The following is a 15,729-nucleotide window of genomic DNA, read 5'->3' as shown; positions in this document are numbered from 1 at the left end:
GAGTCAGTTGCTCGGAGAAGTCTGAGTGAACGGACATGTTTTTTGTATAGTTGTACAGTCAGAAATAAAGTAGAGATGTAACAGATTAACCAGCTGCTTGTTCGCAGCTGCGTAGTACTCATATCCCAACAGTTTTATGGAGAGGGCTCCAGTGCTGATACTGGCGATGGTCACTGCTGCTTTTGCAAACACACTCCCAGCTTCCCATCCCTGCAATTTCAATTATACTGTGTGTTGCATTTGTAGGCTAGGGGCCACTCCGCCTCTCTGTCTCTCTTTCTCTCAGCCGCCTGCCATTGTTCACCTGCCCTGCATGCAGAAGGTCCCAGGTTCATCTCTCAGCCTCTCCAGGTAGGGATTGGAGAGTCAGCCTACCTGGAATCCTGGAGAATTGCTGTCAATCAGTGCCTGGCAAATAGAAGGGGAAGAAATGGAGGCAGTGAGAGATTTTACTTTCTTGGGCTCCATGCAGATGGTGACAGCAGCCACGAAATTAAAAGATGCCTGCTTTTTGGGAGAAGAGCAATGACAAACCTAGACAGCATCTTAAAAAGCAGAGACATCACCTTGCCAACAAAGGTCCGTATAGTTAAAGCTATGGTTTTCCCAGTAGTGATGTATGGAAGTGAGAGCTGGACCATAAAGAAGGCTGATCACTGAAGAATTGATGCTTTTGAATTATGGTGCTGGAGGAGACTCTTGAGAGTCCCATGGACTGCAAGAAGATCCAACCTCTCCATTCTGAAGGAAATCAGCCCTGAGTGCTCACTGGAAGGACAGATCCTGAAGCTGAGGCTCCAATACTTTGACCACCTCCTGAGAAGAGAAGACTCCCTGGAAAAGACCCTGATGTTGGGAAAGATGGAGGGCACAAGGAGAAAGGGACGACAGAGGACGAGATGGTTGGCCAGTGTTCTCAAAGCTACCAGCATGAGTTTGACCAAACTGCAGGAGGAAGTGGAAGACAGGAGTGCCTGGCGTGCTCTGGTCCATGGGGTCACGAAGAGTCGGACATGACTAAAGAACAACAACAAGTGCAGATAACCCTGAGCTAGTTGCACCCATGGTCTGACTCTGTATAAGGCACCTCCCCATGTAGGTTTTGCTTTTTGAAGGGCTTCCGATTATACGCGAGTGTCGTGGTGCCCTGTGTCAAACGAAGGAGGCCGTTTTGCCCTTGGCACTTTGCATCTGGAAGTGCACTATGAGCAACAGCAAGGCAGCCAGCACTTTCTGTGGGGGACCATGATGAGTAGGTAGCAAGCTGGCAATGTGGTGGGGGCAATGAAGAAAGGGAGCAAGCAGACTTGTTCCGTTCCAGTTCTGAGAGAATGCATAATGAAACCCCGCTCTCAGTGCTATTTGATCATGAACCAAGTGCAATTAAGCCAGCTCTCTCTGTGCCTTTAAAGAAGGTGGATAATGTGCAGTAATCATGTGTGAATTAGCTGTTCCATAAGAATTGGGAAAATCCCAAGTGCACAGAAACAAAAAAAAATCAATTTCATGCCACGTTCACTTTTCAGCAAGGTGGAAAGATCCTACGAAGTAAAGGAGGAGAGCTTCTCTCATCTCTACCTGCCTCATTTATGGTTCTCCTGATCCAATGGAGGTACTGAATTTTCTAAAGCCACCTTGGGGAACCTCAGCTTCACAGGCCTAGCTAGACCCAGTTTCGCCCACAAAGACCTTCCTCAAAGCCACACCCATCTTCTTTGCTTCTGATGCCACATGCAGTGCCACGGGAATGAATGTGGCTCCTGGGGAACGACTGTGAACTTAACATGAGCATAGCGTGAGCTCCTGATTGTCTTTTGCAATCAAGTCTCCCTGTTGGCACTGCTCATTATGACGTCAGATGACTGACAGGTGAACTGTTGAAGGACTTGACCTGCCAGCTCATTCCAGCTCCCCACACCATATACGGAGATGATAGTGCTGCTAGGACAGCGGTTCTCAACCTGTGGGTCCCCAGATGTTGTTGGACTCCAACTCCCATCATCCCTGACCTCTGGCCCTGAGCTAGGGGTGATGGGAGTTGTAGTCCAACAACATCTGGGGACCCACTGGTTGAGAAAGGCTGTGCTAGGATGATGGGCCCATATATGATGTCAGGCGTGAGGAAGGCAGTTGTGACCTGGTTGCAGGGACTGGCAGGGCTCCAAAGAGTGTGTGGTGAGGCAGGGGACCTCGGTAGTGACCCAGGAGAGGGGACAAGTGATTTATGGAGTTTGATATCACCATACATCCCATTTTCTCCCCATGAGAACACAGTGAGAATTTTGAGTGCCATGGTCTTGCATGATTTTGGGGTGAGATCTTGGGGGTTTTTTGCATCTGCAATCTCACCAAAATATGTGTTTTGGGGTACCATGACCCACCAAAGCACTTTTTCTGGGTTTGCAATTGCACGGGTCACATGACTCACACAGCAGTGCAGACAAGGGAGATGGCGTCCCGATTTTGGGCCATGTTGCGTTGGAGGGCATTTGCCACCTGCAAGGCAGGAGGGAGAGTCAGGGCAGTCCTAGGTGGCAGGGCAGGGGTTCCACTGTTGCCATAGTTGCGTCATTGAGCTTAGACATGTGGACAGCTGCCTAGAGGCTAGAAGGCTCCGTGTTCATCAAGAGCACTATGGAAGCTGCTGTAAGCGTTTCTTTTGCCAGTAAAGGGTTAACTGTCAGACGTGTGCCTTCCTTATCTGGGATGGACACTTGGAGAAAATGGCTCTGTGGGCCAGATAAATTTGGCCCATGGGCTGGAGGTGGTTCTCCCTGCCTGTTTTTACAGGACAAAGATGGGACTTGTTTAATTGGCTTTTGTGGGTTTTTAAAAATTCATTTAACATGTGTTTTTCTGTTATTGTTTTTAAAATAAATTTGGGCTTTGTTCGTTTAATAATTAGATAGCATGTCGACTTGTTGGATGTGCTCAGTTTTTAAGTTTGCACAGAGAGCGCATGGAATCAGACATGGCAGAAATATAATGAAAGAGCGTGTGACGAACTGAAAAAAACACCCCGTAGGATGTTCTGAAACAGCAAGGAATTTGAATGAGTTGTTGGTGCAATGGAAAAGGCCTCCTCTGAATTATCCTGGGAGACTTGGCGTATCTCTGTGGAGACCCAAGACATTCCATCTGCACTCCCATGCGCTGCTGCTGTGTGCATGCGCCTCAGCGCACGGAGTCGTGGCGGCCTGCCGGTCTCTGCTTGTTGCCTGCTAGACAGATGTTATTCTTTTAATTAAGGGCACTGGTGGTAATAAAATCCCCATAGAATCCATGAAGGATTCATAGCCTTAAGCTCTGCTCGGGTTTACGCAGGAGTGTGCGATGCAGTCGAGGGGAACTGATGCTAAATCAAGTTGGGAGACATATGGACCCGGTTAAAGACCAGTCCCATTCCTCTCTTCCTCACATCATATTTTTGCCTTGGGTTAATTACTCATCTCTCGGCCTTGCAACATATTTTTTCCACAGCTGCTACCTCCGAGGCTGTTTCTCTGGGCCCAGGGAGAGTGAAAACGGATGGCCACATTCTCTAGATACACTTGCAGGGATTTATCACCATATAACACCGGTCCTGAGAGACCTGCATTGGCTCCCAGTACATTTCCGAGCACAATTCAAAGTGTTGGTGCTGACCTTTAAAGCCCTAAATGGCCTTGGTCCAGTATACCTGAAGGAGCGCCTTCACCCCATCATTCAGCCCGGACACTGAGATCCAGCGTCGAGGGCCTTCTGGCGGTTCCCTCACTGCGAGAAGTGAGGTTACAGGAAACCAGGCAGAGGGCCTTCTTGGTGGTGGCACCCGCCCTGTGGAACACCGTCCCATCAGATGTCAAGGAAATAAGCAACTATCTGACTTTTAGAAGACATCTGAAGGCAGCCCTGTTTAGGGAAGTTTTTAATGTTTAATGCTGTATTGTGTTTTTACTATTCGGTTGGGAGCTTCTCAGAGTGGCTGGGGAAACCCAGCCTGATTGGCAGAGTATAAATAATAAATTATTATAAATTATTATTATCCTTAGCACCTTCTTTGGGCCATAGAACACATCCACACCATGCCTCATGCTTCCCCACATCTTCTTCCCCCCAAAGATGATATTTAGATCATAAACTCCCTGAGGCAGGGACTAGTACTTGAACCGAACTCCATCAGCAGACATTAGCAGAGGAAGATTTCTCCCTCCATATAACTATGCTATGGACCCCAACTCCCATCAGCCTTGACCATTGGGCATGCTGCCTGATGCTGATGGGAGTTGGAGTCCAGCAGTACTTGGGAGCCAACTGGTTTCCCATCACTGTTGCGAAGGACCGTGTACATTGATGGCACTGTATAAATAACTCATCGTTTATTTTATAATATGTATAAATTGCTTTTTTATTAAAATAGCCAGTGTGGTTTATAATTAGATCTATCTAGCAAGCAAGCTCGGGACACGGGTGGCACTGTGGATTAAACCACAGAGCCTAGAACTTGCCAATCAGAAGGTCGGCGGTTCGAATCCCTGCAACGGGGTGAGATCCCATTGCTCGGTCCCTGCTCCTGCCAACCTAGCAATTCGAATGCACGTCAAAGTGCAAGTAGATAAATAGGTACCGCTCCAGAGGGAAGGTAAACGGTTTCCGTGTGTTGCTCTGGTTTGCCAGAAGCAGCTTAGTCATGCTGGCCACATGACCCGGAAGCTGTCTGCCGGCTCCCTCGGCCAATAAAGCGAGATGAGCGCCTCAACCCCAGAGTCGTCTGCAAGTGGACCTAATGGTCAGGGGTCCCTTTACCTTTACCTAGCAAGCAAGCTTGCTATCTCAGTTGGTTAGAGCTTGGTGCTGATTATGCCAAAGTTGCAGGTTCATTCCCCATATGGGACAGTTGCATATTTCTTTTCTTTTCTTTTGGAAATAATTTTTATTGATTTTACAAAATAACTCTCACATTTAAATTTTGAAATCAAACAAGATTCTTCCAAATCTTAGGACTGTCCTCCTCCCCTCCATGGGTCCTTTATAAATCAACTGCATATTATAGTTCTTCCACATTATGGTCCTCCAAAATATCCAGAGTCTTTGTAACATTGCAGGAGTTACTAAAAGCCTGCCAAAAGAGCTCAAGTGATTACAGTGTTCTTTTAAGTACAGTCTGTATTTGTGCCATTCCCTATTGAAGTTTTGATCCCCCTGATTTCTGATTTTCCCTGTTAGTCTTGCCATCTCTGCATACTCTAATAATTTCATCTGCCAGTTCACTTTTGTCGGCATTTTCGCCTATTTCCATCGCTGGGCAAGGCATATTCCTACCTTGCAGGGGGTTGATCTAGAATCGGTGTCTCTTCCAAGCCTGCAATTCTGTGATTCCAGATCTAGATCTAGATAGATATCTAATGCTCTCAATAAAAAAAGTACAACCAAGTCCACATCAATATCAGGAAATGCAGGCTAACATCACATAAAATTAAGACTAACATGCCAGAAAAAGGAGCAAGCATCAGTTGCTCAACAATTGCTTCCGAGAATAAATGGGTCTTAAGTTATGGCCTCGGACCATGTAAAAGAGGAGGAGTACCAGTAGCTCTCAATATCTTGTTGGACACCTGGTTCCTATCAGCTCCAACCAAGAAGGTCAGCAATGATAGAAGTTGGAGTCCAACAACATCTGGTGGTTCACAGTTCTCCATCCTTGCTCTGAATATTGGCCCCTGCCAAAACTTTCCAGGGAGAATGCTCTGTAAACCAGGTGCCACCTCTGAAAAAGCCGTCTCTCCATTGCCTAGCTCATGGGTAGGCAAAGTAAGGCCTGGGGGCCGGATCCGGCCCAATCGCCTGCGGACGGTCTGGGAATCAGCGTGTTTTTACATGAGTAGACTGTGTGCTTCTATTTAAAATGCATCTCTGGATTATTTGTGGGGCATAGGAATTCATTCACCCCCCCAAAAAAAGTATCGTCCAGCCCCCCACAAGGTCTGAATGCCAATGGACCGGCCCCCTCCTGAAAAAGTTTGCTGACCCCTGCTAGCTGCTTAACTTCTGAAGATGAGAGCATCCAGTGGGAGAAGATCAAAGGAGACCAGAATTTATTTATTTTTTAAAGATGTTTATTAAAATTTTCCACCATAGTACAATAGAAAAAGAAAAAAAAGAAAAAACAAAAAAAGTTTAAAAACACATAAGGTTCACAATCCTTATTTTCTATAACATATTTCCCTGACTTCCCCACACCTCTCCCTCTTGTATTCCAGTTCAGATTGTTGGTTCAACAAGTTCTTGTCCCTATTTTTAAACCTTTTTATATTTAGTTCTTTTTAAAAAAACCAATTTTGCCTTGTAGACTTCATATTTATACATCATTGCTTATTCTTTAAACCTTTTTCTAAAGTCGGCCTAAATTCCCTTCCACGATTTCCCCAATTTTCATACAAATATCCAAACAAAATAAAAACAGAACAGGTTAAATTATACACCCTTTGGATTCCCAAACTCCACCCCCCCTTTCCCGGTTTCAATCCCCAACAAACGTCCATCAGTCCATCTACTATCAGCCTGGAGATCTCACGTCCGAGGCTCTTAATTCTCTCTCAATTCCTCTCTGCCGGTTTTTTTGGTAGTCCTTAGTATTAAACACCAAATCTTGGAGAAGCTTTAGCCCAGTAAGGTCCATGTTTCTTCCAGCCAGACCTCCATACTTAAAAGTGGAGCCTAAATCTTGTTTCTTAATCCTTTCAAGTCCAAATGTCCCCAAAGCTCCACCTTCCACCTTAATCAAATTTGTAATCCTTAGGTCTTCAGATCTCCACATAAGGAGATCCCTCCATTTTTCAGTTTCCAATTCAAACCAGATTTTCATCATCAAGTTCTTATTTTCCTTTGTAGCCATCATGTCAGGGCTCTGGCCTTCCTTTTTCTTTGACAACATTGCAGCTCCTCCTTCTAAAGGAGATCAGAAATTTAGAGCTGATTTGCGAGGAGGAAGGCAGTCCTTTGTGTACCCAGGTCCTGAGGATTCCTGCATTCCAGGGGGTTGGACTAGATGTCCCTTCCAACTCTACAATTCTGTGATTCTCACTGCGTGCACCGGTCTCATCAAAATGCTCTTTCTGAGCATGAGGAAAACGAGTGCAGCAAACTCTACAGAGCATAGTTTTCTGGAAAGTGCACTTAACATCCATGGAAACCATGCTGGGGGGAAAGCGACGGGGTTGAGATGCTGTTCGCAAGGCCCCCGCCAATTGTCAGCTAATTGTGTTTGGTTTGCTCAAAGATAAATTGCGGTGTAACTCAGCATTCGCCCTAATGTAATGTGCAGAAATCACAGGGTACGTTTGGCCCTGCAATTGCATGCCGATTAGTAGACATAGAGCCTCGCCTCTGCCTGAGGCTTGGAGCTTCGGGTTTCTCCAAGCTATACTGTACCAAGCTTCCAGAGAATATTAGCTTTCGTTTTTTTAATAATAAAAATAATAAATAAATAAATAAATAAATAAATAAATAAATAAATAATAAATAAATAAATATTCCGATCTTCGTGGATGAGAAGATAAGTTATAGGTAGGAAAGCCTGATCAAATATCGAAAGGCAGAAGGCTGGCTGAAGGAGACAATTGGTGATCAGGAACCTGGGCATCAGTGCCCTTCAAAACACCTACCGTATTTTTCGCTCTATAAGACGCACCAGACCATAAGACGCACCTAGTTTTTGGAGAAGGAAAACAAGAAAAAATATATATATTCTGAATATCAGAAGTCAGAACAAGAGGGATCGCAGCGAAAGCAGCGATCCCTCTTGCTGTTCTGGCTTCTGGGATAGCTGCGCAGCCTGCATTCGCTCCATAAGACGCACACACATTTCTCCTTACTTTTTAGGAGGGAAAAAGTGAGTCTTATAGAGCAAAAAATACGGTAGTTCCTCTCCATGTCAAGCAAAATTAAGGAGTGGAGAGCCAAACCGTACTAATTTTCAAAAGATCTGCAGTGAACTGTGGTCATCCGAAAGCCGCAGTGTTACTGTACTCACTAGTCCCCATTGTTGTTGTTGTTGTTGTTGTTTAGTCGTTTAGTCGTGTCTGACTCTTCGTGACCCCCTGGACCAGAGCACACCAGGCACTCCTGTCTTCCACTGCCTCCCGCAGTTTGGTCAAACTCATGCTGGTGGCTTTGAGAATGCTGTCCAACCATCTGGTCCTCTGTCGTCCCCTTCTCCTTGTGCCCTCCATCTTCCCCAACATCAGGGTCTTTTCCAGGGAGTCTTCTCTTGTCATGAGGTGGCCAAAGTCTTGGAGCCTCAGCTTCAGGATCTGTCCTTCCAGTGAGCACCCAGGGCTGATTTCCTTCAGAATGGAGAGGTTTGATCTTCTTGCAGTTCATGGGACTCTCAAGAGTCTCCTCCAGCACCATAATTCAAAAGCATCCATTCTTCGGCAATCAGCCTTCTTTATGGTCCAGCTCTCACTTCCATACATCACTACTGGGAAAAACATAGCTTTAACTATACGGATCTTTGTTGGCAAGGTGATGTCCCCATTAGTAACATTCAAAGAGAATTTGGTGGGGAAGGCGTCCCTTTAGTAGTGAAACACCTGAGGAATGTCAAGGGAAAGCGGGGAAGATGAAGTGATAAAAATCCTGGTGATATTTACATGTGTGTGTTAGAATCCCATTCCTACCATGGTGTCAAGGGAGATATGTGCAAGAATTGCCACCACCATTTCCAGTAGCCAGAGCAGCAGGTGTGATTTCTCTCCTTTCTTTCCTTCTCTCCCTCCGTACTTCCCTTCCCCTACTTTTAGTACACTTACGATGGGACGGAGATTAACAGCTTGCCAGTGGAGCTGACAGTCGTGTGGAATGGGGATTTCAACATTGACAACCCGGCGCAGAACAAAGGTAACGAATCATTTCGACTTGTCCTTGGAAGTGGTAACCTTAGCAACCGGCTGCATCACTCTGCACACTTCCTAACAAAGCACTCGACGCTTCCCTTCCCCGTCTGCTACAAGGCTTTATTTATGTTCTCTGCAAATTGCTTAAAAAAAAAATTTGTTCTGTTTTTCTTCCCTTCTCTCTTTCTTGTTGAGCACCTGAAACAAATAAAGCTCCGCCTGCCCCCCCCCGAGCATTTTAAAGCCAAACTTTCTATTCTCCAAATCCTCTTGACTTGAGTAGCTCATTTCAGTGATTGTTGCCAGCAGCTTAGTTTGGATCTGCCCAAGTTTTTGGTTTTTCCCCCCTGTTGAAGCAGTTTGCAACTTCTTTTTTAAATACGACTCAAAATAATAACAAATAAGGCTCGGTCGCATTGCCCTCTTTCTGATTTCACACACTCCTTTCCTGGAGGCAGAAAATTTGATGTGGGATTTTGGGGGAGGCGGGAGGCGGGAAATCAAAATTTGGGGTGTGTAGTGGCACACAGTTGTCAGCTGCTGTAAGGAGCCCTCTAGGTACAATGAGTTCAGTCCCTCACCCTAATTTTTGGCCCCCAAAATCACCAGCCAGTTTCACCAGGAAAGGTTCCCCCCCCCCCGATTCTGTTACGAAAAAGGAGCAATGCAGAAGCGAGCTCCAGGTGGCTGGAAAGCCAAACAGGATGTTGATGTTATGGGACTGTACCGTGGGAACCAGGGACAGTCTATTCAGTGCACTGAGCACCGGATGTTAGCTCAGAGTGGCACATGACCCTGTACTGGAAGTACATGGGAGGAGTTTTTTCTCTCTCTGCTGTTGGTGATGAGAGAGAGCAGTCACGATTTCTCTGTACTGCTGGAAGGACAGAAATAAAGGCATGTAAATACATTTCTGTCTGTCTCTTTCCCCTCCCTGGGAATGGAGAGGGGGAGGAGTGGTGTGTTCTTCTCACGTTAGAGGAGGATCGCCGATTGAGACCTTGCCTGCGCCTGCTGGAGAATGCAGCCAGGGAAGTCAACAAGGATTCAAGCCGGGCACCTGAAGGGTGGCCAATTCCTCTGGCTTTTGGCTTGAATCAACAGATTCATCCTGTAGGCATTACAGGTATTTGGACTAGAGGACCCTTTGCATCCCTTCCAATCCTACAGTTCCATGATTCTTTGCACTGAGAAACTGGTACTTTCAACTGGTAATGGAAAGTCATTAGGGAGGAAGCCTTATGCTCATCTTCGGTCAGAGAGTCCTCCCCTGTATCAGAGATGAGGTTAAGATTTAAGTTTTCAGAATCGATTTCCTAGCTGCTGGTGTCTTTATACCTTCCATAGATAAGCTATGGAATTTGCGGCCACAAGATGTGGTGCTGGTCACCAACTTTGGAAGAGCAGACAAATTCATATAAGGCTGTCAGTGTCAGTGGATACTTTCCACCTTCAGTATCAGAGGCGCTTCTTAATACCAGTCAGTGGTGTAGCATGGGTTGCCAATGCTCGGGGCAAGGCAAATATCCTTAGCATCACCTACCAATAGCGTGGAACAAAGGTGCAATAGCCTGTGACCTAACCCGAGTGGCAGCCGCAGTGCCCAATGACCATCCAGCAATCAAGCACTGTGGAAAATGGTGGAGGATTGGTCAGGAGAGGGTACCTTTATAAAGCCCATGTGCAGGGCACCCTAGCAACCGGCCATTGCCCATATCCACTCCTCAGTCCACCCATACAGTCATTTGGAGATTTTCTGAATGAGGGGATGGCGCACTATTTTAAAATATATTTTTACTACTTCTGTTAATTTTCTTTTGAAATCTTGCACCCCAAAGAATTTTGCTCCCAGGGCAAGTGCCCCGTGGCCCCACCCATGCTATGCCACTGATGCCAGTTCTTGGGGAGCACCAGTGGGAGAGCGTCCTGCTTGTGGGCTGCCCCCAGCCATCTGGTTGCCCCCAGTGGGAAACAGGACTCTTGACTAGATGAACCTTCCGGTCCGATCTAGCGGGACTCCTGCTGCATTGTTTGATTTGACCGCAGAAGGCTTATTGGCTGCTGCTCCTTTGCCGCAGTTCTGCAGATCGAAGCACCTGAGAGGGCATATATGGGGTAAGGCGATGTCATGGGTAAATGCCTCCTCAACAGGCTTGTGCTTTCCTCTCCCAACAGTCCACCTGTACAAATGCGGGGCCATGCGAGACAGCTGCGGCCTGTGCCTGAAAGCAGACCCGGACTACGAGTGTGGCTGGTGCGAAGACCAGAACCGGTGCACCTTGAAGCACCACTGCCCCATCCTGGAGAACCGGTGGCTGGAGCTCTCTGGCGCTGGGGGCAAATGCACCAACCCCAAGATTACAGAAGTAAGTCGTCCTGAAACTCCCTCTTCCATTCCCCATACCCTTGTTTTCTGTAGCCTGTCTAGCTGTGAAGACCTACAGTCAGTGGTGTAGAATGGGGAGGGAGTCACAGGGCGGTCTCCCTGGATGCTAAATTGTTAGGAGGCATAAAATTACAACCCCTGGTGCTGCCTCAATACAGCTGTGTGCTTCTATTGCTGTGCTCTATTGAAAACGGCTTCCCTGTGCAAACCAGGAAGTGACCTCTCCAGGCAATGGAACAACTCTTCTTTTCTTATCTCTACGGCTGCAATCTTTTGGGTGACCCGCAACCCTTGCTATCCCACTGGCTATGATGGATGAATAATAATCCACCAAATAGGATTCTCCTTCAGCCTTACCACTCAACTGGAGATGCCAAGGACTGGGCCTGGGCTGTTCTGTATCCGAAACAGGAGCTTTGCTACTGAGCTATGGTGTTCGGCCCCCCTCCCAGATTCAGCTTTTCTGTGCAGGCAGCTTCCTGAGGTGTGGTCCTGCTCTTCGATAGTGACTTGTTGTCATCTGGCTCATGCAGCATGTCCTAAAGAACAAGGCTACTATAAGGATGGTCCTTCTGCTTCCTTCTGGTTCTCTGATCCCAAGAACGATGGCCCTGCTTAGAACTCGCTTGGGCTGTGCGCAATTCCTTCTCAGATGCTGTAACTAAAGAAGGATGGCTCCTCGCAGCTGTGAAAGTGAGCCCAGGAGACTGTGGTTTAACTGGAGCTGCTGTGCCAAACAGCTAGATCAAAGCGCTGCCTTATATCATCCCTGCCCCATGTCGCATGCAGTCCTCACCAGAGAGGATGCAGAAGTTCACAGGTTTCAAGAAGATTTGGCTTGGAAGCAGGAATGTCTCCAAAGAGCCTCTTTGAAGAGTTGCCTAGACATTGGAGGGGGGAAGCAGGATCTTGGAGTGTGCTTTATTATTATTATTTTTTCCAGATAAAATTTGCAATTTGTTTTTCTTGAAATGCAGCACCACCAGGCGCCTAACAAGACATCGTTCTCCATTCTGTCCTGAGTCTGCCCTCTGCGGTGCTCTTTCCATTCCGCTGCAGTTCGCCATCTGCCCCAAACTGTGCTACATGTAGTGGAATTCTGTAACCTAATTTACACAACTAATTTTGTGAATTATCCCATTTAATTCAAGAGAAATGCAATTCAAATAGGGGAGGCTGAAAGCTGCAACGAAACATAGCACCCATCATATTTGTTAGGTTGATTTTCGTTCTGGACAGGAGTTGAATAAGCAAACATTGACAATTTCTGCCCCTGTTTTCTGTTTCTTGCCAGAATTCTCTGACATCCCTAATCACCCCAGAATGATATACAGTCATACCTCGAGTTACAGATGCTTCAGGTTGTGTTTTGTTGGGTTACGGACCTGCCAAAACCCGGAAGTACTGGAACCGGGGGTCGCACATGTGCAGAAGCGCTAAATCGTGCTTTATGCATGCGCAGAAGCACCAAATCGCAACCCACGCGTGCGCAGATGCACCGCTGCAGGTTGCGAATGTGCATCCCACTCAGATCATGTTCGCAACCCAAGCGTCCCCTGTAGAGTTGAAATCCCTGGTTAGACAGGTTTCCCAGGCTTTTCAAACATATAAAAACCTACAAAGCCCTTTTGAGCAGAGAACATGGCAAGTCAGGAAGAATTAATTTAAGGTCCTGGTCTAGGGTTCAAGTGCAGGTGAGAGAAAAAGAATGCTCCTTCAAAACTGTCAGTGTAAAATATGATTCTATGATATATTGTGTGCACACACATTAAGGCTGCAGTCCTGTACATATTTGTGAGAATAAGTCCCCTTGGACTATCTTTTGAGGAAACACATTGGCAATCCATCAATAAGCCCGCAAGTGAGATTTGATCACTTCCGGAGACTAAAAAATATACCCTTGATTTGTGAGAGACACAATGAAAACCTTCCAAACGACCCTCATTGCTATGCATGTGAATTAATATGCAGGGAACTTCATGTATAACACTGGTGGGATCTGAACTGCCTGCGACTATCCAGGGAAAAGTCCTCAGGGTAATGGTGGAGAGCTCAGCGAAAATGTCAACTTGGTGTGCAGAAAGCGCATCCCAAGTAAGGGATTATTAGAAAAGGGATAGAAAATTAAACAGGCCAATATCATAATGCCTTAATCATAAATCTTATGGCATAGGCATATTTTGAAAACTGGTTGCACCCATTTCAAAAGCGTTTTATAGAACTAGAAGAGGTGCGGAAAAACAAAAGCTCACTTTTGAAGCTCACTTCCAGGGCTAGAATCATAGATTTGTAGAGTTGGAAGTGAGCCAAAGATCGTATTGTTAGCCCAGAAATGGAAACAAGAAGAAATTCTGAAGAAAGAAGAATGGCAGACGAAATTAATGGACTATGCAGAATTGGACAAAATGACAGGAAGGATTCGAAACCTGCGGGACCAGAGATTTCCAGAAGATCGGAAGAAGTATATGAATTATTTGAAGAGCAACTGTCATCAACAAATTAGGCTAGTAGGACTACAAGAAGTTTCGTAAGGAGAAATATACGAAGTGTTACAAAGTAGAAAAAGATAGAGATATTGGTTATGAGTTTGAAATGTAATAGGGGAAGATAAGAAATGCATACGGAGAGATTAGATTGGATAATTTTCAGACAGGATTGATGGAAGTCAAAAATTTGAATAAGATGTAAAAGTATGTTTAATTACTGTTGAAAATGATATGTTAAAAAAACTAACAAAATTATATATATATGAGGTGCAGAAAAGAACAAATGAAACAATAAAGCTCTAACCACTGCACCACACTGACAAACAGCTGTGCCCCTTGGGTGGGGGTGTGGAACACCAGCACAGGGCCTTGCCTTTCTTTTCACCTTGCTTTAACCATTTTTTTCCTCTCCTAGATCAGCCCGGCGAGGGGACCTCGTGAAGGAGGGACCAGGGTGACCATCCGGGGAGAAAATTTGGGCTTGGAGTTCCGGGACATTGCATCGCATGTCAAAGTAGCTGGCGTGGAGTGCATTCCTTTAGTGGATGGATACATCCCAGCAGAGCAGTAAGTAAGGGCCTCAGGGTGAAAGATGCTTTATTAAGACCTTCCGCTCTGTTGTTAAGGCAGGAATGTTTACGCGAGACAACCTTGCTCTTTGTCCAACTTCCCTTGCCAGTCTCAGGCCACTGAGCCCTGAAATGAGGTGGAATAGATGGAAGGAGAGGGATGCTCCATTGTTGATGGACTACAGTTCTCATGCTGGCTGATGGGACTTGGAGTCCAACCACATCCCTGAGAGACCTCTTCCTTCCCTACAGGCCCTCTTGGATGCTGAGATTGGCAGAGAGGGACCTCTTGGTACTTCCTCCGCCCTCAGAGGCCCAGTGTGTATGTGTGTGTGTGTGTGTGTGGCCTGGGAAAGGGTCTTCTCTGTGGTGGCCCCTACGCTGTGGGACTCCTTCTGCACAGAGGTGCATCTGACACTTTCATTGTGCAGCCTCCAGTAAATGCTGAAGACACACTTCTTTGCCTTGTCTTTTGACACTCGAGGTGTATGTTTTTAGGACCCACCTTATTTTTGTGATTGTAAGTTGTTTTCAGCAGTTTGTGCTTTCATGTTGTAACCCTTCCTGGGACCTTAGGGTAGAGGGCATGTAAATACCGTATTTTTTGCTCTATAGGACGCACCGGACGATAAGACGCAACTAGTTTGGAGGGGGGGGAGGAAACAAGAAGAAAAAAATTCTGAACCCCAGAAGCCAGAACAGCAAGAGGCTTCTGGGATAGCCTCTTGCTGTTCTGGCTTCGGGGACAGCCTGCGAAGCCTCCGCAGGGCAGCGGAGTGAAGGCACCCCGCTGCCCTGCGGAGGCTTTGCGCAGCCATCCCCAAGCTAGAACAGCAAGACGGAGTGCTGCACGGCTCTCTGTCTCCCTGTTCTGACTTTGGGCTTAGCCACGCAGCCTGCATTCGCTCCATAAGACGCACACACATTTTGCCTTACTTTTTAGAAGGGAAAAAGTGTGTCTTATAGAGCAAAAAATACGGTAATAATAGTAACAGCAACAACACCTGGGAAGCCAGAGGTTCCCTATACCTGTGCTACAGCCACCTCCCAGGCTCAGCAGAACAGAGAAAACATTACCTGCTCCTAGCGGGATTGTATATGACAGTAACTAATAGAGGTGTGGCTAGCCCTAATGATGCTGGACTCCAGTTCCCATCAGCCTTAGCCAGCATAGCCAATGGTGAGGGATGATGGGAGTTGGAGCCTAGCCACAACTGAAGCACTACAGGTTGCCCTACCTGGCTTTACAGGTAGTGCTGATGTCACTTACCTCTGCTTTGCATGACAAGTGAGGACGAACAACATTTCCCCAGGGGTGCATGGGAGAAACTGGGTTTGGTTCCCATTCAAAGGCAAACTTACCTTATCTGCTCAAGAAACAATGTACAAATCAGAGCACAGCTGCCCTTCAA

The 15,729-nt window shown here is 46.5% G+C and overlaps 1 protein-coding gene across 1 annotated transcript in view; it reads left to right on the top strand.

Annotated features, from left to right (window-relative positions):
• Positions 1–15,729, top strand: part of PLXNA4 (plexin A4) — a 590,122-nt gene that overhangs the window by 473,856 nt on the left and 100,537 nt on the right. The window contains exons 11-13 of the mRNA XM_053407170.1: positions 8,784–8,880; positions 11,052–11,242; positions 14,164–14,315. Of these exons, the coding sequence (XP_053263145.1) occupies positions 8,784–8,880; positions 11,052–11,242; positions 14,164–14,315 (440 nt within the window). The remainder of the gene's footprint in view (positions 1–8,783; positions 8,881–11,051; positions 11,243–14,163; positions 14,316–15,729) is intronic.

The sequence above is a fragment of the Podarcis raffonei genome, chromosome 10, assembly GCF_027172205.1.
Source record: "Podarcis raffonei isolate rPodRaf1 chromosome 10, rPodRaf1.pri, whole genome shotgun sequence".
Taxonomy (NCBI): domain Eukaryota; kingdom Metazoa; phylum Chordata; class Lepidosauria; order Squamata; family Lacertidae; genus Podarcis; species Podarcis raffonei.
The sequence above is the reverse complement of the archived record's forward strand: the minus strand, read 5'-3'. Positions and strand labels throughout refer to the sequence as shown.